Below are 24336 nucleotides of genomic sequence, written 5' to 3'. Positions count from 1 at the left end.
TCCCGGTCAGCGCCTGTTTGCTCAAGTTATGTTTTATGGCCAGTTTTTGTGGTAACATGTGCCAAAGGACATCATTTTGTGGTGGTAAGCGGCTGTCCAATGCGTTCTCATAGCCCATAAATCATAGGCAAAGCTGTTTGGCCAGGGAAAATTTATGTTAAATGTGCCTGAGGGAAAGATAACCTTTGACCTATATACTTGAATAATTTTGGGAGAACTTAATAATTTGCCAAGGGATATAAAATCATTAAATATATATGTTAAAAGGAAATCAGTTAAAAATAATAAATTTGATACACTCCCCCATTGCAAACTCATATTTGTTTTTGTTCTTTCTCCTTATACATTATGTATATATATATATTTGTAATAACTCTCTAGTGTATATATAAATTAAAATAAATAAATACATTTTTTTGGTTTGTGGATTTTGTTTGCTTTTTTGTTAATAATAATTATCATTACCATCATCATTATCATTAGAGTTATCCTCGTCGGTAAAAACGCCGCCCTCGTCCCATTATTTTGTGTCTTTATCTCATTGCATGCTTGGTTGTTCGAGTTGCTGGTTGCTGTGGTTTCTGCTTTTTGGTTTTTGGTTTCTGGATGCCGCGGTTTGGAGCTACAGTGTTTCCATTACCAATTCGACCGAATTATCATGATGCAGTAATAATAATAATAATAGTATATTGTATAACATATTCCGCGCCTGTCCTGCCATCGTTTGCACATATTCCCATACCCCAACTATCCCTACCTCCTTCTCTCCCATAACCCTCTCAACATTCTTTAGTCGTCAACGATTTTTGTGGTTTCTTTAACAAACAGAGCAACAAACAAAGAAATGCACAACAGGAGCAAATGTTCGATACTCCAGGATACTGACCTCCGTTCTAGCTACTGATCCTGGCATTCTATTTTTTTGTTTTGTTTTTTTGTTTTTACTCTGGCGCGGGACTAGCCAACAAAGCGTTTTCTGTGTGGTTTTCTGGTACAATACGATTCGGTGCTTATAATAATAAGTATCATTCGGGCTGTAGTCTCGAATCTTGAGCAGTTTTTTTGTTCACTAACTTAGTTGGTACTGTTGTGTTATCGGCTACAATGCTATATATGAGTTATCAAGTATCAAGCTGAGTTCCTAGCGCACCTTAGTCGAAAGCTATTCATACTTATCGCATAATGTTTATGTGAGTTGTTCAGGATTCGAAAATGATAGATGACCGATTGCATTGGAGCGAGACTAGCGTTGCCGTTTGAGTGATGATATATCCTGGTTGATTTTTGGCAGATCCAAAACTCGTAAGACTGCCCGGCACTAACCTACTTACACGCTATATGTATATATGTGTATATACTCGTAGTCGCGTTTCAGATTTGTGTAAATTATTGTTATGTACATTTAGACATGCAGTTCTAGAAGATCCGAGCGAGCGGGGCGAGAGAAGTTGCCATTGCTTCTAAAGTTCGTTGTACAAAAGCGGAAATGAGGAAAATGATAACCATATGCTGTGGAAAGTCAATAAATAGAATAAAAACGGAAGGAGGAGGCAACACAAGTTGTAACTTTAACTAATCATGTGGTTTTCTTTTTTATTATACTTTTCGATTTTCGCATTTTGTTTGTATTCTTTTCTTTTCACTTGCCTATATATTATTAGATGGTACATATACATATGTAGTTACACGCTAAGCTAATTATTTTGTTTAACAATAAATGTATAGCTGCTTGACTTCTCCATCTTCTACTGATCATCGTACTCCATTGTCTGTTTTTAATTTGCTTACGAGTTAATAACGAATTTTAGCTGCAGCTTCTTTGCATTAAGGAACAGAAAATTATACGGAAATTCTATTTCGAAAGAACATAAACGTAATAGGGCAAAATTCAAATCAAAAATCAAATTTAACAAAATTTTCATTAATTAAAATTACAAAATAATAATAATTGACTCGCTAAATTATAGATGTAATTTATATGTAGATGTTATAGGTCTTAAATAAACAGATTTAGTGGCTGTGTCGAGACTTGTGTCGAAGAGCATTTCACGAATTTTGCTGAACAAAATTAGATATAAGACTCGCCCCAATTCTGGCGGCAGATTTGGGGATCCTTGGGTCCAGAGGGCCAGGCTGTCCGGTCGGGTCGGTCGTTTGGTTGATGGAGTTTCTGTTTACGCTTCTGCTTTCGGTTGAGATGTCTAACATAATTAAAACGCATTCAATTAAGCACACCAAAGCAAGGCGATATTTGAAATTTGGATAACAACTGTTTGGTTTTTTGGTAGCAGTTTTGTAGGTGATAGGTTAAAAATAGTATTCGAGAATTCTTGGAGATTCTCTTGCTTTAGCGTGCATACAGCGAACGTCTCTGACTTTTGATTCCATCTCTTCTCGAAACTAAAGTCTACCTGAATAACCTATTATTTTATGCTTGAGAAGGGAAAAGTGGAAGGAAGTGTGTTCAAATTCGGTCCAGTGTTCAGTTCGAAAGTCCGTTTTTTGGGGGGCGTCGTTGTGTGTTCATTTATTGCTTCTCCGGGTACTAGATTTTGTTGTTTTATTAAAGACTACTTGTAATGGCACAAAATATACAGCATTCAATTCTTTCTTTCTGTAGCGGTTCAGTTATTGTAGCTATATCCGTACAATACTCCTTAACTATAGAGGCTATATGTTATGCTTTGTCGGTCTCCCCCTTTCCCATCGCTTGCTGCGGAAGATAACAGTGATGGCTTTGCTCTGTTTCGCTCCCCGGCTCTCAAGTGGTGTTCATGGTGTGTTTGGATAGTTTGGTTTGGTTTTCTGGTGACTTGGCGACTGAGTCCCTGCCACGCCCCCTTCCTGTCCAGCTGCTACCAATAGTGCCCGACAACTCTGCGGCCAGCACTCGACGAGTTCTATTCTCCTCCTGCGCTGCTCTTCCATTTCCATCCGTTTGTCCGGTCCACTACCTCTGGTTTTATGTTTGTCAACTACGTTATGTTCCACTAGATTAGGATGCTATTTATATTTATCTTAGGTATGCCGTTATGTGTATGTAGTTTTTGCTTTGCTTGGGTATCCTATATCGGTTTTCCGGCTGGCTTTACCGCGGACGCGAACCTTTGTAGTTCGGGTTCGGATGGCGACTGGGATGACGCGCTGGAAAGAATGCGTGCAAGCCGTTAGCTTTGTTTTTTATCAATCAAATTTATGATATTATAAAAGCATAGGGCGTTTCTAACGATCTGTACTCACCTTGTATCATCATTGTGGGATACATGCCGGCCACCTGCGCCATTTGAGGCCGGATATCGTTCGACGGAGATCGTCGACTGTTGGGCAAGGCCACCGAGGGCTAAAATATAAAATGAATTTATTAGTAAACGTGTCCATCTTAGGATTTCAGCGAACACTCACATGGGCAAAGTACGTCTGGCCATACTTGAAGTACACACCGGACGCCCCATTTGGATTGTAGCCGCCGAGGGCGGCAGCAGCGGCCACGCCGCTCAGCACCGCCGCCGTTGCCTGTTGGCTGCCAGCAGCTGCGGCGGCGGCAGCGGCGGCACTGTGGTGCAGCTGGGCAGTGGGAATGTGCGAGCGGGCGCCACCGCCGCCACCCGGCTGATGGCCACCATTCGAGCCTGCTGCTCCCGAAGCGCCACCTGCTCCTCCACTTATTCCAGCATTTGGACCTCCACCGCCTCCGCCATAGAGCGAAGGTGGCGAGGCATTCATGGCGGCTCCGGTTGTCTGATCCAGCACCACAAATCCTCCAGAGTGGCTTACCAGCGTGGGCTGTGGCTGCGGTGGTGGTGGGGCTGCTGCATTCGGCGTGTTGGCAGCACTGTTGCTCTGGCTGCCCACAATACTGTTGGGCGAGTTGTTGCTGCTCTCGTGGCTGCCACTTCCTCCTCCATTGGCGCTGGGCGAGTTCCGTTGGGAGACACTGCGTCGGTAGTCCTGGTTCATGGACTTCTGACTCCGGAAACTAGCGGCTCCGGCATTTAGGCGCACCGGTGGCTTCGACTCGTAGCTGGTAACTCCAGGGCTGGAGTTCGATGCATAACTAGGCGGTGGGCCACTGATCAGCGGCAGCTGGTTGGGCTTGTTATCCCGCTTCACACCCATCGTGTGTGGTGGTGGCCCACGATGTTGGTAGGAATTGCCTCCACCGGATGAAGAAGCACCGCCCAAGCTTACGCTGCTTGGCGAGGCACGCGGCGTAGGCTCGTTGTTAGAGTTCAGCAGAGGAGTCTTTGCTCCAGATGGGATGCCGCCTAGTGGTACCGAATGTCTTGGGTTGTAGCCGCCTGGATGGTAGGGTTTACGTACTCCCACTGAGTGTGCTCCTGAGGCTCCGCCGCCATGATTTCTCTTCTCATAAGGCGAGGTGTAACCCTCGTTGCTGTTCTGGCTCTGGTAGTAGTGCGGAGTGGAGCTGTTGCTGTGATAGCCACCGCTGTTTCCGCCGCCACCCGCACTGCTGCTGCCACTGCTTCCATTATTTGGAGCCGGCGGGGTGCTGAACAGCGGTGCTTGTCTTCCAGGAGCCGCTGGAGTGCTAGGAGCCGACTGAGAGGCACCCTGATCCATGTTACCGCCGTTTGAAGGATAAAACGGAGCCGCTGTAATAAGAGCATGATGGGGAGCACTCTGTGGCGGAGGTGGAGGCGCCTGCTGCACCACCTGAGGAGCCGTGGGAGGACCTCCTGGCCCTCCGGCTGCTGCCGCCGCCGCCGCTGCGTAGGGGAAGATATTCGTTGGGATCAGCGCGGTGGCGTGTTGGGCGGGGAGAGCATACACATGGGCTCCACCCGCTCCACTGAGATCCGTGCCAGTCGCTGCACCACCGTGGGCCAGCGTCAGCGTAGGCAGCGCATGATATGTGGTTGTGCTGGCCGCCGGCGCAGCGATGATCTGGGCAGAGCCCGCTGACGGATGATGAGCACCACCGGCATGTGCCACCGAACTTGGTGTGTAGCTGGGGTTGTAGTGGATCGAGCCACCGCCTGGTGTGCGCTTAACCCGAGTGCCATAGGCATTGGAGGTGACCACGGATCCATTGCTCGAGTGCTGCGGTTGCTGATGGTGCGGCTGATGCGGTTGGTGGTGCTGTTGCCCTGAAACTAAAAGGTAAACTTATATAAAATGTACGATTTAAGGGGAGATTTATTTTAGTTACCGGAAACCACCGTTGGTGGACCTGTGGTTGTTCCAGCTCCCGTGTGCGGCGCCTGCTGTTGCATCGGAGGCTGACCCACCTGCGGCTGGGAGGCAACCATGGGTGCGGCGGCCACTGCCTGCTGGGGCACATAGTACGAGATGGGGTGGTAGTACGGGTAAGAGTATTGAATTGGATACGGTGCCATCGGAAGCTGTTGCAGCTGTGCTCCGCCACCCGGTTCGCTGGAGTAGATAAGCGGAGCTTGGTATATCGGCGTGCCATTTGGAGCCGCTGCCGTGGCGAACTGGGCCGTTGGATAGGCAGCCGCCGTCGCCATTGGCATCACTGTGGTGGCTCCCGGTCCGCCCGGCCCCGTCTGGTATATGGCCTGCGCCGGGATGAGTCCCTCACGCGGCTGCTGTGCCGGATCAAAGACAGGTATCATGTAGGTGCCGCCAGGTATCTCTCCGCCAGCCTCCGGAGAGGCAAATAGTGTCTGAGCGGGCGGATGACTGCTGGTGGTCAGTTGGAAGAGCGGCTGAGAGGCACCACCGGCCGTGCCTACGCCTGGTTGCGGATAGGCGGCATAAACCATGCCCTGCGGAACCGCATAGATGCTGCCATCGGGCTAAATGCAAAATCAGAACGTTAAATAGTGAATACAATATGATTTCTCTAGATGGACTCACCCCCTGCTGATATGTGGTGGCGCAGTAGGGCGCAGCGCCATTGGGCGTAGTGGTAGTGTGAAAGACGGTAGAACCGTCTGGCGCCTGGTAACTCTGCGTGTACGTCCAGGTGGTGGTCTTGGGCTCCTCGACGGCGGCACTGGGTGCGTGGCTCTGGCTAGGAGTTTTCACCTCGCACTGGCTGTAGGGCGTGGTGCTGGGCGACACCGATTGGAGGTCACAGTTCACCTGAGTCACCATCGGGAGCGGTGTCTGGCTGGATGGGAGTTCGGTGATGCCCACCGATGAGGTGGCAGAACCGGAAGAGGAGGGTCCAGCCATGGGTTCCTGTTCCTGCTCCTGCGGCAAGGCAGCCTCCAGTTCCAGCTTCTCGCCCACGGCACAACAGGCGGGTATGTTCGGACTGGTGGCCTGGTTCTTGTACTTCTGCACCTCGATGCGATCGTAGTTCTTAGTGGATGTGGAGGTGGTGATGCTGAGGCAGGCGGTGGCACTGGTCAGGCTATCACAATCATCGCCCTTGGTGCTGGCCGAATCCCCGTTGCCGGAAAGCTGCTGCTGGACAGGCAACGATTGCTGCTCGTAGCTTTCGTATCCTTCGGAACACTCCATTCCAGGGGAGTGCGCCTCCTCCTCCGCATAGCTCTCGGTGGAGCTGCAGGACAGCTCAGTGGTGGCATATTGCTGGGATGACTGCTGGTGCAGCTGCTGGTGCAGCTGCTGTGACTGCTGCAACTGCTGCTGATGGTGCTGCTGAGACTGTTGCTGGTGCTGCTGTTGCTGCTGATGTGGCGACGACTTGCGATAGTTGTTGTAGCCGCCGGAGGAGGAGTTGCCCTGGTTCTGCGATTGGTATTGATTGCCCGTGTGCTGGAGCGCCTGGTTGGGCGGCAGATTGGACGGGTCGTAGTGGTAAATGGAACTGCAAAAATCGAATGTAATTATAAGCTTTTTGTACATATTTGAACATGGTTTTGCTGATAGGATTGAGTGTGTTATTCGGGTATTTTTTCTCGCTCGGCAACATGCAACGTTCGAATAGGAAATTTAAGAATAAAGAGTAGAGGACTGCGATTAAAATAATCATTTACAGGATAAGAAAATCCGAGAGCTTCATAAAATGAAATGTAGACTCCTTTTATTTTAATCGCAGTTACTTGAAAGGAAAGTACAGTCGACACAAGCGTCTGCTGACAGAGTTTCCACAGTTTTGTGGGGTTTTTTTTTTTATATTTTTCTTTGCAGTGTGTTAGCGACGCGACGGCAGCGACGGACACTCAGTATTATATAAGAGTAATTGAAAAAAACAACAACAACAAATGGCTTAATTGATTGGATTGATACAATGCGATATGCAAATTGAACAAACAACACATAGGATATATGACGACAACACTGGCAGACGATAGACGATAACACACGATACATTCAACTCATTCATTCGATCAACGCTGAAGAGGCAAGCTTGGTGATTTTAGTTTAGAACATGAAAGGTGGAGTACTTTGGATTATAAAGTGAAAGAACGCTCGATTTCGTGTTAATATGGTGTCAATGAGCGTGGCAGTAAAGGCACAGAATCAAGAGATGTATAGACAGGTGAGGCGAATAGTTATATATTCGAAAGCAGCTGGTGTTGCGCTTGGTGTCGGGTAATTTGGTTCGAGTTTAGGCAGATAATTTACAAAAACAACATCGATAAGTCTTCACGAAAAATGAAAAGCTAATAATATTGCATATTTCACATATAATAACGTATTAATATTTATAATAAGTAAATAACAAGGCTAAAGTTATATAGGTATAATTTAAATATGGCTAGATATTTGGTAGATATTAGGCTTCAAGCAAATAACTTTTCCGCATTAAACACAGATAATTATATAATTTTATAAATAACGTGTAAACTATAGAGCAAATAACTTTTTCACAAATATAAAATTTATCAAAACTCCGAAGAGTTGGCAGAATAAAATTATGTTACGTTTTATTTAAAAAATATTACGTTAGGATATTTTACGATATTCAAAATAATCATATTATTGTTTGTATACAAATTTGAATAAGATATGCTCTACTAAAAGTTGCTCTTTAACAGTAAGTACATTTAATTAATAGAGAAAACGTTTAACAATAGTTTACCAATATATTTGAAAACATTATATATATATATATAAAACTGTGTTCTAAAGTTGCACTTGTCGCTTTGTTCATTGTTTAGTTAGAATATGTGTAAATCGAGAAAAAACTAAATAAACGAATATACCAAAAGCAATTGCAGTAAACGAATGCGATAATTTTGCAGCGATGTCTGTATTATATTTTTTAGTTGTTTGTGTGGTTTAATTTTCTTGGTTTAGTTTTTGTAAATTACCCGTCTGCATTGACAATTGGTTGGAGGGTTTGCGGATCAATGAGGAGGCTGCCAATTGGCACATTCGAAATGTCTGTAACGGCCCAGACAAGTCCCGACGTTCCCGACGAGCAATTGGACGTGGACGATGGATCAGCCCCGGTGGCTTCTGTTCCCATTTCCACGGAGGATACGCTGACTGCTCCAGATCCTCCACCGCCGACAACACCACCCGATGACATGGGTGGTGCCACCCGGCTGTGGTTCACCATGGATGGATGGTTTAGCTCCGGCGTCTGCCTGTCGCTGCCGTAACTCGTGGGCGATGGAGTCACGGAGTCGGAGCGCACGGACTGGGTGCGCGTCTTGTAGCTGGACGGTGGGGAGTTCGAGTTGGTTTATATGTTGGTTGATTCATTTGTTGTTGTTATTGTTGTTGTTGTTGGGATTGCATACAAAAATGGTTTTGGTTTGGTTTTTTTTGGGGGTATTTTTTTTAAGTTTGTCAATTTAAAATTATTCATAATTTAAGAAATGGAGCGAGAGCGATTTTGAGTTTGGGTACATGGACATGGTTTCAACATAAAGTTTACCCTGCTGACCGGCTTCACTAGATTCTTTAAATAAATAGTTTGGCTTAATAAATGAAATTATTAACCACTTCTTAAAAAAGCTGCCATTTTCAAATAATTTAAAAGAATTAAGTGGAACATAAAATAAATTAAAATACTTATTTCTATGAGAAGTTTATCTTAAAACAAAATAATAATTTGTCTCAGTGAAACCGGTTACAATTAATGATTTTGAAGAGACGGACTTCGGGGCTACTCACCCACTGCTGGAAGGAGACAGTCGCCATGGAGTGCTGCCAGTTGAGTCCTGCTTTACAAAGCCGCCGCGTCCACTTTTAATCGAGGTTGTTGAGTCGCCGCGAGGCAAGGAATGGTTGCCAGGACCTCCTGAGCTGGGCGGACCTCCGTAATTGCCAAAGTTGTGCGACTTGGGCACGGCTCCACCGGATCGCATGCCATCGCGAGATTCCGTGGACTACAAGATTGGATATACGTTATTTTAAATCATATGCTACTCTATGGAAACTCATACATTTTGCATCTGCAACATCTTTCCATTGGGCCTCTTGGGTCTAGGGGGCTGAGACTGCTTCTGCTGTTGTTGCTGCTGCTCCCAGCCACCGTAGCATTCCTCCTCGCCACCTCCGGAGTATCCCTCATGATTACCACCTGTTCGACTGAAGATGCGGCTGCGCGCCCTATCGTAATCCTCCTCGCGCTCCTCGAAGCTCTTGGCCTTGCGATCCAGAGAAAGGGGGCACAAGTACGGTGACTGACGCACCTCGTCGAAGCTGTGCGTGTCCCGCTTCAGAATTGACTTGCGTGCATCGTCGCGCACCAGCGACTGGAAGCGGATCTGAAAAAGTATCGATTAAGTAATTAGTAAATATTAAATGCGCCCGTGCGCGACTAAGTACCTCCGGTATGCGCGTGTTCTTGGCCACGGCCACAATCACACACTGCTGCGTCTCCGTGTCCACATTGTGCTCCATGCCAAAGAAGGCGGCAGTGCGATGGATCAGCATACGATTGTAGGAGGAAGCTGGCGGAAAGCGGTACTCACAACCACGACTGCAAGAGAAAAGGGGTAAAGATGATTATATTTATAATACTAAAACCAATTACCGTTTTCCACCCACTCACCTATTTTCCTGGACAAAGTCTATTAGGTCCTTCTCAATCTTCAAGAGGATGTTGCGATCCTTGAGGTTCTTATTGAGTGTGTCCCGGAAGAAGACCAGAAGATCGGTCCCACCATAGTCCGTGTACTGCTCGCTCGAGTTCTCTGATTGATGAAAGACTAGAATCAGTGAGTGATGAGCCTGGGTATTGGCCAATTGACGAAAAGTCGCCACTTACCGCGCGATATGAAGCCCGAGGTGTTGTTGCTCGAGTTGTTGGATAGGCCATTGTTGTTGGACATGTTGCTACCGTTGCCGTTTCCACCGCCGCCTCCTAAATCAATGCTGCCAGATGAGCTTCCACCGAGATTCTTCAACCGTGGTTTGTTACCTTTGGCATTGGTGTTGGCACGATGCTTCTTGCCGCCTCCTCCACCCCTGGGCTCATAGTGATACGACTCCTCGTCATGGTTGTTGCTCAGATTGCTGTTCTGGCTGGACATCTCGTGGCGCTCGTGTCGATCATGCCTCTCCGCCGCCTTGTAGTTCATCCCCGAGTTGTAGATCACACCCGTCGATGAGTTGTTGTGTGGCTTGTTGTCCAAACCATTGGCCTTCAGGTCGACGACGAATTTCTTGTTACTGGTGTTATTGTTATTATACTCCATGCCGCTGCCGTTGCTGTTGGTGCGATTGTGTTGTCCGCCGGATTTCTTTGGAGGCGATAGCTTTGGGAACTCGGCTTCATTGCTGAGTGGCACATTCTGCTGCGGCTTTGGTGGCACACACTGCTGCTGTTGCTGTTGCTGCTGCTGCTGCTGTTGCGGTTGCTGACTAGTGACAATCACGGCTGGCGTCTCCATCAACGGCGAGTTGCCCATTCCAGCTGATTGTGCTTTGCTGCTGCTGTTGATATTGTTATTGTTGTTGTGCTCGTGGGGTTCCCCCTGGAGCTGCTGCTGCTCGGAGGCAGCCCGCGGCGTTGGCGTGCGAGGTGGCGAAGTGGACTCACGCATAGCATGGCTGCGCGTCAGATGTTTGCCCTTCATATTGCCCTGAAAGCAAAAGCAAAAGCAGGCGACAGGTGAAGTTATTAGATTTGAATTAGTAGCAAACGAATGTCAAAGTTGACCAGGGTTGAGGTGAGTAAGCTGTCAAACCTTCAAAGCCTAGCACTTGGTTTTTCCTAGAATAAATGTTAAATATTCAAACTGTTTTTTTGGATCCTGAAGTTTATTGAAAGAACTACATTTTGGTTCTGCACGGTACCTAATGTATACTTTTAATATACCAACAAAAGGCAGGTGTTCAAAATCAATCCATGATGCAATTGTTTGGCTCATTGGAATGTGTAAAGCAAACGACTCACACACGGGAAATTCCGTAAAGGTTACCGGGAAGTATACTCCGCTTGGTTGCCGTGCTAGGCTAATATTATATATGACATGTATACCTAATGTAGTCCGCCCCAGGATTGCCTTTTGACATTTTTCGCGCGCTGAAGGGCAGGAGAAAAACCAACGGATAAGCGCAGTCAGGCGATCAGTCTGTCGGCCAATCGTTCAAGTTTAGTCATCAGGCACATTAATTACTTTTCTTTGCTATTTGTTGTTCCCCATTGATTTTCTGCTATACGAAAACTAACGAAACTGACATCATTAATCAGCTGTTGAAGTCACTTGACGTGGCCAATGGGCTAAGTTAACACTTGAAGCTTCAATAAGAAGCAATTAAGAACTTAACCAAATACCAATATCACTTCAACGTAAACTTAAATGGCGTTTTTGGTGCTTTTCAGAATTTTCCGCATTTTCTTTTCTTATTACTTAAAAGCAAGTAAGCGTAATGCAATTGACAGATTGTTTGAAGGAAAAACTTTGCTGCCTAACCTTCAGGCGCAGCTAATTTTCCAGTTCTTGAAACTGGCATTCAAAGTGATTTCCAGGAATCTGGTACACCCATTTAATTTTCGTTGTGGGAAAAATCAATAAATCGACCTTGGAGCCTCGCAGCAGCAGCATTTGCCAGTGAGTGTTCCATTATGTGGGAGAGTGGGTGAATCCAGGGGGTGGCCAGGAAAACCACTCTATCGCCCTGCACATAAACAATGATTGGCGATAAATCCTGCATGAGCTGTTAACCAAGGCAACCGGCCGACGGAACGACAAAGCGACCAACCGACCGACAAACCAACCAACCAGCCCACCCACCAACTCACACATAAACCTTGAACTCTGTTGGCAAAAAGCGTTTGGAAATGTCTGGGATTGTGGGACAGCAGCGAACTGCTGCAGGAGCAATCAGAAACACGATTACCAATTGCAACACTTTGCCCGTTCGGGGTCGAAATGGGGAATTTCCAGCAAATGCGATTCGCAGAACCAAAATCCCCCCACGTCCCCCAACGACATAGCCCATCACCGCCCTTTTGGACTGCCACTGACCTGACCCAGTTTACTAGACGTTTTTTGGGCGTGTATCCTTAGCTCGAGAGTTCAGTTCATGGCTGCACTTATGTGTGTGCATCCTGCGAGAGACACGGAGAGATATCACAGGCACCACAAGAGAGAGAACTGCGAGAATCGAGAGCACAGCAGAAAGGATGTTGAGTGGGGAGAGAAGAAGCCAACTGCAACGCGACACCTGACTGACTAGACCTGACCTATATAGAGCTCTTCTATAAGCCCTGCACTCGCCTGTTTGAACCACATAGTACTAACCTATTTTACGTGGTATATAAAGCATTCAAAATGGATTCCTATGCAATGCCCATCCTTAAGCAAATATGATTAGGAAATAATACTAATGCACAAGGCCTACTTTTTGCAAGATCTTTCCGGCAATACTTACTCGTCTATTGCCGAAGCTGTTCTGTCGACCCAAGTTGGAGGATCCACCCGCCGACTGGCACTCCTCGCCGCAGTTGTTGTTGATGTTGTTGATGCTGCTGCTGCTGCAGCTGGCTGAGATTGTGGCAACGGAAGTGGAGGAGGATGTTGCCGCTGCGGATGTGGCTGCTGTGACTGTTGATCCTGTTGCTACGGCAGTGGCTGCGCCTGCGGCTACGGGTCCTGATACTCCTGCTCCCGATCCAGATCCCAATCCCGATCCCGATACTGAACCCACTCCGGATGAGTTGGCGCTTGAGGCAACGGCGGCGTTGGCACTGGCAACAACAACAACGGCGGCCGCAGCGACCGCTGTTGAGGCAGAAGCGGCGGAGGATAAATTGGTTGGAATATTCGTAGCTAGGGCTACTTGAGATTTTGTGGAACTCATAATCACAGTTTATGTCAAGTGTACTGTAAAGGAAAAATACATTTGTTTACAGGGTTTTATGTAGCTCCAAAAATTTGTTAACAAATTTTCATTATTGGTTAGTTTCGTCTTTTATTTCGTGTTGGTTTTGTTGTCTGCGGCTCATAAGAATTTTTGCTTAGTTTTCCCTTTAGTTTAGTTTATATTTGTACGAATATTTTGGTTTTTATTCTTTCAGAAAAAAAATCATATTTGTCGAAAAGTTACGGCAGTGCAGTTGAGAGAATATTTTTTTATAAAAAAGGTTGAACCAAAAATCTCTGACGCTAATGTTTTCACTCGATTTGCTTTGGTTTTGTGCGACTTAGAATAGTTTACTTTTAGTTTAGTTTTTAGTTTATTTGTTTTTTTTTTTATAAGATGCAAGGCTTAGTATTTGTAGATAAATAGTTATTGTATTGGATTTTCGTGGCAAAAAACTTTGCGAGGGAAGGAAAAATAAAACACTATTTTAAGGTATTTTGTTCGTTATTGTGGTAATTGAGTTTTAAAACGATTTGGTTGTTTGTATGTTTCTTTGTTGTTGTTGTTTTTTTTTTTTTTTTTAGAACGTTGTTTATCACATTTACACCATATCACCGAAAATCAGAAGCTGCCCTCACTTTTTGGTCTGTACACTTGCTCGATTTTCCCAGTTTTTTTTGTTTAAAATTTTATTTTACGCACTAAACACTTAGGTTGCTATTTCTATAATTAATTTATATATGTATGTATGTATATTGTATAGTTAAAAATATTTTAGTTAAAGCTTTCTTTCTTTCTGGTTGTTTTGTGATTATTTCTCTCGCTGACTTTTCCTTTTCTTCGGCTTTGTTATTTGTTTGCTTATTTGTTTATGTTTATGTTTATTGAGATATTTCCATCTGGTTGTCTATATAGTTCAGATTCTTTGAGGATTTCTCTGACATCCTGTTGTTTCCTGTGGCACACATTTTATCATCTGCAAAGTTGGAGGAAGTTTAATCGAAGGCTTTTCCCCAAAAGAGAAAAACGCGCAGTCGAGAGAGAGAGAGAGAGAGAGAGAGTCGGAAAGCGAGAGAATGGAATAAATCCCTTTAGCAAAACTGTGTATCCGTGTATCACACACTCGTAGACAATATGACCTTGTTTACGATTTATTTTGATATTCAAACTGCACGAACCGAAAGCCGAGAAAATTTCATGATGCGAATATTGCCCTCGGCACGATTAGAAGGGTGGATATTCGCCTGCTCTCTGCTCTTCTATCTTCAGGGCTCCTCAGCTCCTGGCGAATATCCTTATAAGGACACCACTCACACACACACACACACTGAACACCCGTAACAAGCGACTGGTTCCCTTTCAGCGTAATTATCTTGAGTTTTTGATTGTCACAATTTATGGAGTAGGTAGCTAATTTTTGTGCCTACTCACAGGGGTTGAGCTGAACTCCCAAAAAATTGTTTCAAATTTGATGTTTATCTGTCCGAGTTGAATGGACTTTGCATAAATAACTGAGGCAAGTCGGTGTTTGCATCGGCAAGTAAAGGAATCTCGGGTAAGGGGGCTATTCTTTTCGTTTATATAATTAAAATTTTCTGTGTGAAGTTAAGGGCAACGGAAAGTTCCCAAAAAGATTTAAAAAAGCTAAAGGAATTTACATTTTTCATATGAAAAAAAAAAAGAAAGAAAGTCACCAAACTTGGCATCGCAGGGAATCTTTAGAAATCCTTGTCCTGCAAATCCCATTTAAGGAAAGCACTTTTGTAAATGAACATTTAAAAATTACTTTAGTAAGATCTGTAATAAATATACTAACAAAGTATGATGAAATTTTTAAACGACCTTGCTTCATTTTTCCGAAAGCGTTTAGCCCTAACAAATTATGACAATTACAATTTTCCTGTCGCTTGTTTTCTACCAATACTGATTTAAAATGCAAATGCCAGCGAAGCAAAAGAATAGATGAATGAAGGTTTCGAGGAGGCCCTCCCCCATTTTGGGCCAAAAACACCTGGCCAAATGCGAAATGCCATGACAGACGCAGTGAATCTTTTATTCTGGGAAATACCCGCGAAAAATGCGAAAGGCGAGTGGAAGCGAGGAAACGAGAAACGAGATTTGGAGAATCGCACGAGAGAAAAGCGAAAAAGTGGGCAGGTGACAGATGACGTAGCCGCCTTAAAAAGAAACACGCATACGACGTGTGGCACACGACCAAAACGAAGGTGACGACGTCGTCTTCGTTTTTCCACCGCTTTTCCTATCCCCCATTCTAACGGCTTTCGGTGGAAACGAGGCGAAGGCAAAGCCAACGACAAAGTTCGCCAAACAAATTTGGGACAAGAGTCGGAAAATTGCATTCGGTTAAGGAATCTGAATCAGAACCAGAATCCCGAGAGGAGGAGGGCGGGGTGTGGAATTATGGGTTGCATGTGGCAGGGTATTATGACTTGGCCTTCCTGCTGTTTGGCTGTTTATAGCCGCTCACTCACTCACACACACACTACACACACACCCTCTCTTTCTTCGCCTATCGGCCCCTCTCCTTTGGACCGCCAGCCGCTGAAAGCGACAAACAAAAAGCTTCCTCGTAGTGACGAGTACTAGGAAATGTGTTGCGGTCGTCTAGTCTGCGGAGAATGAGCTGTAAAGCGCCTGCGTGGGAGAATCCAACAAAGAGAAGGGCCTTACAAATAGAACACTGAAGAAAATATTCAGAAATGTTTCCAAATCAACTGGCCTAGGTACAAAACAGCTTAAAGAATGTAATTTTGTAAAGTATAAAATGCTAACGATACAAAACCCTCTCTGAAAACCATTACTCAAATGTAACTACAACATTTCTTCAAGTGTATCCCCGGAGAGAGCATGGCGTGCCTGCACTTTAGAAGCTCGAGCAGGAAGTCGGCTGCAATGCACCCGCAAAGGCGGCGCAAGGGAAATGGAAAATTAGCCAGCGAAAAACCCCAACAGAGCGAGGAAGCAGAAGAGGACGAGGACGAGGGAGAAATGGGGCGTGCATTTCCACCTAGAGCCAAATAACGATTATAATTTGTTGACAAGTCGATGATAAGTTCTAAGCATGCAGTTTTCCACCTCTCGCGAGGAAAACTCTTACTAATTTGTATGTTGAAACGTCACCGAATGTCGAAAACAAAAAAATTAAAAGGCTGAAAAAGAAAAATACGAAATGAAAAACGAACCCGAGGAAAAGAGCCGAACTCTCATATGTGTGTGTGTGTGTGTGTGTGTGTGAGTGGGGGAAAAACGTGTGCAACTGTGTATGTATAATACACCAAAAAGGCCACAAAAAAAAGAAATTGTCTTTAAACCAAATGAAAATTCCTCGCGACTCGAAAACATTTTTCTCGTTTTCGCACACATTTCTTTGCACTTTTTTTTTTTGTTTTGCTTCGTATATATATTTTTAAACACTCTGCCCGGCAAAGAGGCTTCCTTTTGAGCTTTACATATATCCATTTACCACTCGGTGTCTGCAATTTCACTCGCACAACTCGGTGGACTCCTAAAACCGATATTTATATTTTTTCAACGCGCGTGCCATTTGTATTTTCCTTCATTATTTTTTTTAGTTTTCAACAGCAACTCTTGTATTGGGGAAGCGAAAAGCGAAGAACAGAGCCCCACAAAACGCAAAACCCCCCATCGACCATTGTTCTCTCTCCATCTCACTCTCTCTGGTTTTCTGACCCTCTCACTCGCTCTTTTTGTTATTTTTGTATTTCTGCTTGAAAAACTAATTTTCTCGGGCACTAATTTTTCTTGCCTCCGCTCGTTTGCTTCATTGTGAAAAATGTATTTTTAAGCTGCTGCTGTTGCTCCGCTTCTTCTATAGATGTTGCTGCTGCGAAGTGGCTGCTAGTTGATGCTAGTTGCTGCTGCTGCTTGATGCTGCTGCTTTTGCTGCTGCGTTTGCTGGTACGGATGACAATGACAACTTTGGCAACGGCTGCGACAGAAGCGACGACCGCTGGCGGACATTATGGGAACACGGCCGAATGGATACTGGGCCAATTCGCTGGCGGATGGTCTCTTTTCCTCTGCGTTTCTCTCTAGAATCTCTCGGCTGAAAATCTCCTTCGTGCGCTAGTGCTTTTCCCCCAGAAGGGTGGCAAAAAAAACAACAACAAAAAAATATATAAAATAATAAAGCGAGTGTTTCGCTCTCTTTTTTGCTTTCGCTCGCGTACTTGGAGAGCGCTGCGAGTGCGTAAAAGCTTCGCGGAAAACAGGTTAAAGCGTATGGGTCTCCCCCTCTCTTTCCCACACCCTAGCCCCCTCTCTCTCTTTCGCTCTCTATAGATATCCTCCCTACCATATAGTTCGCCCGATGTCCCATGGCCCGGAGGCATAATGCTTATTGGGGTGGCATTTGCTCGAGACTCTCCACTCTGCAATCACTCGAAGAAATTATGCTTTCAATGGATTGTGCACAAAAGTACGAGGGGGATACTTAAGCAACCCTTTAATGTTGATAGAAATCTTATACTCATATCGCACCATATATTACTGACATTAACATTTTATCATTTAGAGAAAACACGAACTAGTTTTTAGAGCCTACATTTGGGAGTTCTTCTCAACTCCTAAATATAATTATTTAATTTTATGTAAAATCGACTTTCTGGATTGATTACTTATAATCAATATCTTTTATAGAAACTTTTTAATAATTTCATATTTTTCCCTGAGTTTTTTGCCAGTGTCCTCATCTACTCCTTCTAGTTGCTGCTGCTCCTGGTGGCTATTGTTGTTGCTTTTATTGTCCTTCGCGGTGCGTGTGTGTGCGTGCGTTGTTGTAGTTCTTCTGGTTACTGGCCATCTCATCCTTTGTGTTTTTCTGCGTTTTTTGCCTATATATCCCTATATCCCTGCTTGCTTCTGTGGCTTCACTTCCTAGCAGGCCGCAAAAGGACCTTGGACATGTGAGCATAAGTGCGTGAGAGGGGGGAGGGGAGAGAGTCCTGCAGAAGGAGCGAGGAAGGGGAGCGAGCCAAACAGGAATGTTATGGCACAAAAGAGTAAAACAAAAACCTCGTAAAAGTCGATGGAAAACATGCTATACCTGGAAATCGAATTCAATTTTAATTGAATGTAAATACTAAAGAGATTTTTCATCAAACCAATCTAAATCTCGGTTTCAAACACTTTTAATCAAATTGCTTGTGTGAAAGCCAGCAGCTAAGCGAATGGCAAATAGTTTTAGTGGAGAGATAAAATATTCGACTGTTCTATATCCTTTAAAACTACAAAACTCAAATTCAAATAGATATTCGTTTTTTGTTAAATGTAATTTTGTAGCTTAATTTCCAGTACTATCTCCAGCCAAGTCTGCAACATTTAAGCCACTTAAAACTTTTCCCATAAATCATCATATACTCTATATCGCACAAAAAACTTTTTCCAATTCAATTACCCTCGCAAATCACTGGCAAATTGACCAAAAAAGTGTCCATCAATTGAAGTTTTTCCGTCTCTTTTTACTGCCCTTTTGCCATCTCTCTTTCGCTTGCATATCTGTCAATTTATAGTCTGAAATTGCATTTGATTCCTGACGGGATATGCCAGTTATTTTATTTGCCTCCGAGTCTCATCGTTTGAGTGGGCAATAAAAAAGCTTTTAGGACCTCGTTGCTTCCGGGGCGAGAGGGAAATCACGAGGGGGGAAAACAAGCGAGGAGCGATAAGCAGGCGACAAATATGGCTTTAATACTTTTGCATACACCCCCATCCTTAGTTGTATATTATTTACCAGTTTATTGAAATCTCTTCACGTGAAGTCTGGCCTGCATCCCGCAATTTTGGGCTGAAAGTCAGGTGAAGCGTGTCCTAGATTCCACTACAAACACACACTCAACCCACACCCATACAAGCACACACTGATGCGCAAGTAGAGATTCCACCACGAAGTATGCAACATAATTTAAGTGCAAACAACGCAGTAAGCTCGACTATTTGCCCAGCGGGACCTTGAATTTAATTAAAGTTGCTCCAGCAATCTATCTCTTTCGTGCTGCCATCTCGCTCTGGCAAATTGCAAAATAATTCGCATCGATTAGCCAAATGAGCACCCTTTGCTCCCATATCATATCATTCCATTTTTTGCTATCAAAGGACTTCTTGTAGCTTTTATTTGCATCTGGGGGATGTTCAAATGCGTTTCCCCAAATGCGTCGTAATAAATAATTGATGTAAAATGCTGGGAATACCAGGAATCGAACTGGGAACGATGGCAAGGAAACAGAGATAGAAAGAGAGGGAGAAAAAGGACGAGACTGTTGCTTCCTTGTCGCTCTCCTCCCTTCGGTTAATGTAATTGCATATTCGTGAATGTCGCGCCTTTCGCCTGCAATTACGACATCTTATTTGGGTCAACGCAGAGAGATTGCTCTCCAGCGACAGAGAGGGGGCTAGCCGGAGCGAAAGAGTGGGCGATATGCGAATAGAAAAGGAGAGGTTTATATCCCGCAGAAAGAGAGGGGCCGAGCCTAAGCTCCGTCGCACGTGTGAGCTTAAAAGCGCATCGCATTTCGAGGCCAAGTGCCGAGTACGAGGATACGAGAATACGAGGATGCCAGGATGCGAGGATACTACCAGCATCCGTCTGTCACTTCCGCAGGCAACTGCAGTATCCAAAGGGGCGTTTGGGCGGCTCTCGAGTTGGGTGGAGGTAATCGTGGGGATGTCCAGTGGGTGTGGCCTGCGTTGGCCCAGTTTAGTTGGTCCACAGGGCAGAGATATGCAGATGCAACTGCACCGATTTCCTGCTGGAAATTCAATTTAAATGTTGTAATACCTGCAATCCCCCCCGTGACTAAAGGTTACCAGAATTATCGCAGTTAGTAACAGGAAATTAAGGTATTGGTAGGGGAATAAAAGGGCTGTGTTTGCAACACGAGTATTCCACGTTTATTTCATTGAATAAAAATGTTCGTATTACAATGGATATGTTATTTATCACTTGTATAAAGAAACTGTTGTATGTTTATTTTAATTCGATTTACAAGTGTATTCACTGCCTGCTTCTTGAGTGTTTAGCTAATAACCCAGCGTAACTTCACTGCCCATTTAACCTTTGCAAAAGCAGCCAAGACAATTTTCAATAATAGCCCCAAGATTACTCTTTAGTTAGTCACAGGTTTTTCGCACCACACAAATTGTAGGTTGAGCAGCGAGATGGCCATAATAGCCTTTTCTTACGATCCTTCTGGGGAATATTAAGCAAGCAAATCTAATCTAATTAGTCGGCAAATGCCAAAGCAAAGTCAACTCTTGCCCGGCTGAATCCATCCACTTTGGATCCCCCTTAACCCACCGGTGGCCCCCCTGTCACTTGCTTAACACCTCGACGACTGTACGCCTCCGCCGCCTCGTTTTACGGCGCAATTAAAATGCTAAATGCTTTACGACACCGCCCAGAGGGGGTCCTTTAATTAATTTGCCTGTGACAATGACTGGGCCATGCCATGTCTCGTGTCCTGGCGGCCATGAAAGGTGTTAACAACAAACGCCTGGCCAAGAAAGCAGGTGTAGGGCGGACAAGGCTACCATCACCTCCATTCACTTGACCCAGACAGACAGATGGAAGAGGCGACCCAAAGAAGTCTTCATTCAAGCGTGCAAAGCTCTTACTAAAACCCTGATGATGACAGGTCTTATCCAATGACAAACATTTCCATTTTTTCACATAGAACTAATTCTAATCCGCTAGTTCTTACAATAATTAGACATATCTCTCTGATAAGGTAAACAATTTCAACACATTTTACACACCTAAAAGCCTACAATCTCATTCAGTAAAATCTCAAAATCTTGAAACTTGTGCCAGCTACCACTTTTAAGGCCACGTTTAGCAACCTTTTGAGTTATGCGGCACAGAGCTCAAAAAGCCGAGCTAAGCACAGCTGGCGAAACGAGTATCCTGACTAGCAGATGTCCTGCAAACTGCGAAACTCATAGCATACTAGAGAAAATATTAATAGAAGTAGGAGGGCTAGACTTTCAGTCTCCTCAATCATTCATTTGGCATATGAGACATGCCCATTGCATACGAAAAGGGGCACCTGGGAGCCGACATTTGGGGCCATTTGATTGTTGTCTTCGGGTTTCCCCGGCTTCAGTCCACGTAGTCCCAGCCGTAGCCACCTGCGGGAATTATGAAATATGCAAAAAGCATCTGCACGGGCCTAGAGGCACCCAACCACCGAACCACCTCCTTCGCTTTTACGGGAATAGAATTCGCTTGGCATCGCAACTTTGTCTGCGGATGTCTACAGGGGACATCGGTGGGGCAGGTGGTGTGCGGAAATAATGGGGCTCTTTGAGCCAAATCAAAATCAAAAACAAAACTGGCGCAACCGATGTGATGTGTCTGCTCTTATCACAGGCGATTATTCATAAGCAGCAGACTATATAAAATACAGCGCATCTTCGTTAAGAAGTAATCACCAAAATATTAATTATTCTAAGTGCATATACATACATATATAAAAAATTATTTTTTAAATTGGTATCACCTTGAAAACAGAAAATATGATTGTAAATGTGTTTAGAAGTATGCAACAAAATATTTGCAGTTAACAAAAAACTGATAATTTATTTGTGCTCTTTTAAAGAAAACGTAAGAACGCCCAATATTTTTAAATTTTTAATAATGCTTACTATAAGCATTTTGCAATAAATTTCAAGATATGTTTTTTAACTAACAGGAGTTCGTCTGCCGAAAAATCGAAATGCGAAATCAAAAGATGTGCGCCTGCCAGAATGCGTTTGAAAATGTAAATAAAATGCCATCCGATAGCAAGTGGCATGAGCGAAAGGCAATAAATTAATTTACACAAATTCTCGACATTTTCGCATGAAAAATGCTTCGCTTTCGCGAGTTTTTGCAGTAAGATTTCTGTTCACATTTTTTTTGTTTGTGTAATGAGTGCGAAACGGACGGCCGAAGCGAATCCGAGCGCAACACAATCGACTAACTAAGTAGCAGCAGCCACTAAGACAACAACTACAACATTGTGTGACAACGACGACATTTCGTTTAGAGCATCAGCCAAGATACATCATCCTCATCACGGCATCATCGGCCAAAAACATCATCATTGGTGGAATCATTGGACGCAAGTATTCGAATAAAACAATAAACAGAGAATAACAAAACAGCGACGTTTTAAGTATAAATTTATATCAATGCGAGTAAGTATACAGTGGGCACTTGCATTGAAAGACCACTACATTTATTATTTCTCAATTAAAGATCGAAATCCTTTCTTTTAAAAAAGTATTCTAATAAAGCAAGAAAGGAATTTTAACAATGTAACTTTCACTTCAACCACTTTTTGATTCTTAAGTTTTCTAGTTTAAGTACTGACTTCGAAATTTAGTTATTAACCACAATCACTAATTAGGTTTAATCATCACCTGTACACAAGTAAATTTGTGTGAATTTACCAAAAATAAAAACTATTTTACCCGGGGTTTCGGTGTTTGGGAGAGCGAACAAACAAAAAAACCTGACGACATTATTGCGACGCCAGCGATGTAAGAGAATTGGAGACAAATGCGAGAAAGGCGCAGAGAAGGGGCGGGGTGATATAGCCGGGCTAGTCGGATGATTCGCAAAATAGATTTTCAATAAAACCCACTCGAAAACGCCGACAATGGCGGACGCAGGCCAAAGAGCCATTTCGAATCTATTTTAAACACAAACAAAAGCATTCTCTATAAATCGAGCAAATGCGAAGAGGAAGAAAACTTACAAAAATGTTGGCAAGAATGCGATATGTCACCAGAAGTTGAGGGTTCCTAGCGAACTGGAACGCACATTTTTGGGTTTTGTAATCGATCCTTAAAAGCAACCATTTTCAAAGATATTAATCCTGAATCTATACATAAAAATCTGCATAAAATATAGTTAGGTTAATATGAAAGGACTGAATGGAATGTACAACTCCTCCATGAAACTGAAATCCTTCAGTAAATACTCATAACAGTAAGTGTAGGAACACATAACTCTCATAATAGTGCCGTGTTATAGTTTTTCACTTCGTTATGAATAAACCTAATATGAATATAATATAATATCCATATAATATAATATAATATCTTTATAATATAGTAGGAATAAAGCTAGTATCAGGATTTGAAGAACGCAAAACTGCAGAATTTGATGCTAAAATATAAATTATATTAAATATACTGAAAGATTGACATAAGATAAAATCAAAAAGTTCTATTCAGTAACCAACCCACTATTGGCAGAATAAAAACATAATTTACTATTTTCCGATATACTGATATGTATTGTGAGCGTGAAGGCCATGAACTCCTGGTATTAGCCATGCTATAGCTTTCCTTCATACCTCCAACGAAGTTCTTCGGCGAACAAAAATCCCAACTAACAACTCCAATTAGACATACAGCCCGGAATCAGATAACGGGGCCTTCCCGGCAGCACTACTAAAAGGCATATACTACATACATACGAGCATACAGTGGTGATAAATATGTATGTGCACATGTGTGTGTATGTAGTGCACTTTAAAATGCAACCGCAACCGGCGGCTGCAAAAACCGAAAATGTTGCAATTATAGTAATAAGCACACACTATTCATTTACAATCCACATCATTTTCAACGCAAAATGTGAAAAAAGGATAGTTCTAATGAATTATCGGGACATTTTCTTAGAAACTCACCATTTTCAGTTCTGCTGGCCATGGCGAGTCGTTGTTCTTGCTTTTCCTTTGATTGATCTTCGTTTTGATTATATGCGATTTTCCGACTTTTCCGGGTTGGCGAACAATCTGCGGAATCGGCACTGCAGTTTTCGACGTTTTTCGCGGTGTTTTCCAAGTTTGTTTAGGCCTTTGTGGCACGCATTTTCACTCGCGGCCCTAAAACATATATATGTTTATTAGAGCTGGCACAAAAAGCGATGGCTGTTCGATATTGATGTTGCCAGATATTTCAAGAGTTGATCGAAACTTCATCTCTATCGACTATCGTGAGCACTTGCTTTGTGTCATACGGTCCCATTAAATATCGAAAGGACAAATAAGACAAGAAAGGCAGATTAACGGTTTAAATCGTGTTAAAATCGTTTGTTTTATAAATAAATAAATAAAGAATTATTTTCTTATTTGTTGA

At 43.7% G+C, this 24336-nt stretch overlaps 2 protein-coding genes across 7 annotated transcripts; both read right to left on the bottom strand.

The window, feature by feature from the left end:
• Positions 1-1563: 1563 nt before the first annotated feature.
• Positions 1564-24116, bottom strand: LOC6532854 (protein encore). Of its 5 annotated transcripts, none has more exons than XM_015194174.2 (12): positions 23886-24116; positions 10124-10940; positions 9908-10064; positions 9682-9835; positions 9297-9620; positions 9025-9239; positions 8214-8564; positions 5842-6763; positions 5171-5780; positions 3403-5114; positions 3241-3340; positions 1564-3144 (listed from the first exon to the last, which is right to left on the bottom strand). In XM_015194174.2, the coding sequence occupies exons 1-12, from the start codon at positions 23886-23888 to the stop codon at positions 3089-3091; spliced, it is 5421 nt and encodes a 1806-aa protein (XP_015049660.1). In that variant the 5' UTR covers positions 23889-24116; the 3' UTR covers positions 1564-3088. The 5 variants fall into 5 exon arrangements, with proteins under 5 accessions (XP_015049660.1, XP_043062934.1, XP_039229525.1 ...); XM_043206999.1 differs by lacking the exon at positions 23886-24116 and adding an exon at positions 12736-13164; XM_039373591.2 differs by lacking the exon at positions 23886-24116 and adding an exon at positions 12736-13164 and having other exon boundaries at positions 9908-10049.
• LOC122319565 lies at positions 13150-17280 on the bottom strand. 2 transcript variants are annotated; one of them, XM_043207002.1, is made up of 2 exons: positions 16955-17280; positions 13150-13187 (listed from the first exon to the last, which is right to left on the bottom strand). In XM_043207002.1, exon 1 carries the CDS (start codon positions 17167-17169, stop codon positions 17047-17049), a length of 123 nt encoding a protein of 40 aa, XP_043062937.1. In that variant the 5' UTR covers positions 17170-17280; the 3' UTR covers positions 13150-13187; positions 16955-17046. The 2 variants fall into 2 exon arrangements, with proteins under 2 accessions (XP_043062937.1, XP_043062936.1); XM_043207001.1 differs by lacking the exon at positions 13150-13187 and adding an exon at positions 14046-14143 and having other exon boundaries at positions 16955-17207.
• Positions 24117-24336: the final 220 nt, after the last annotated feature.

This window comes from Drosophila yakuba, chromosome 3L, assembly GCF_016746365.2.
Source record: "Drosophila yakuba strain Tai18E2 chromosome 3L, Prin_Dyak_Tai18E2_2.1, whole genome shotgun sequence".
Lineage (NCBI taxonomy): Eukaryota > Metazoa > Arthropoda > Insecta > Diptera > Drosophilidae > Drosophila > Drosophila yakuba.
Note: the sequence above shows the minus strand (reverse complement) of the source record. Positions and strands in the feature narration are given on the sequence as shown.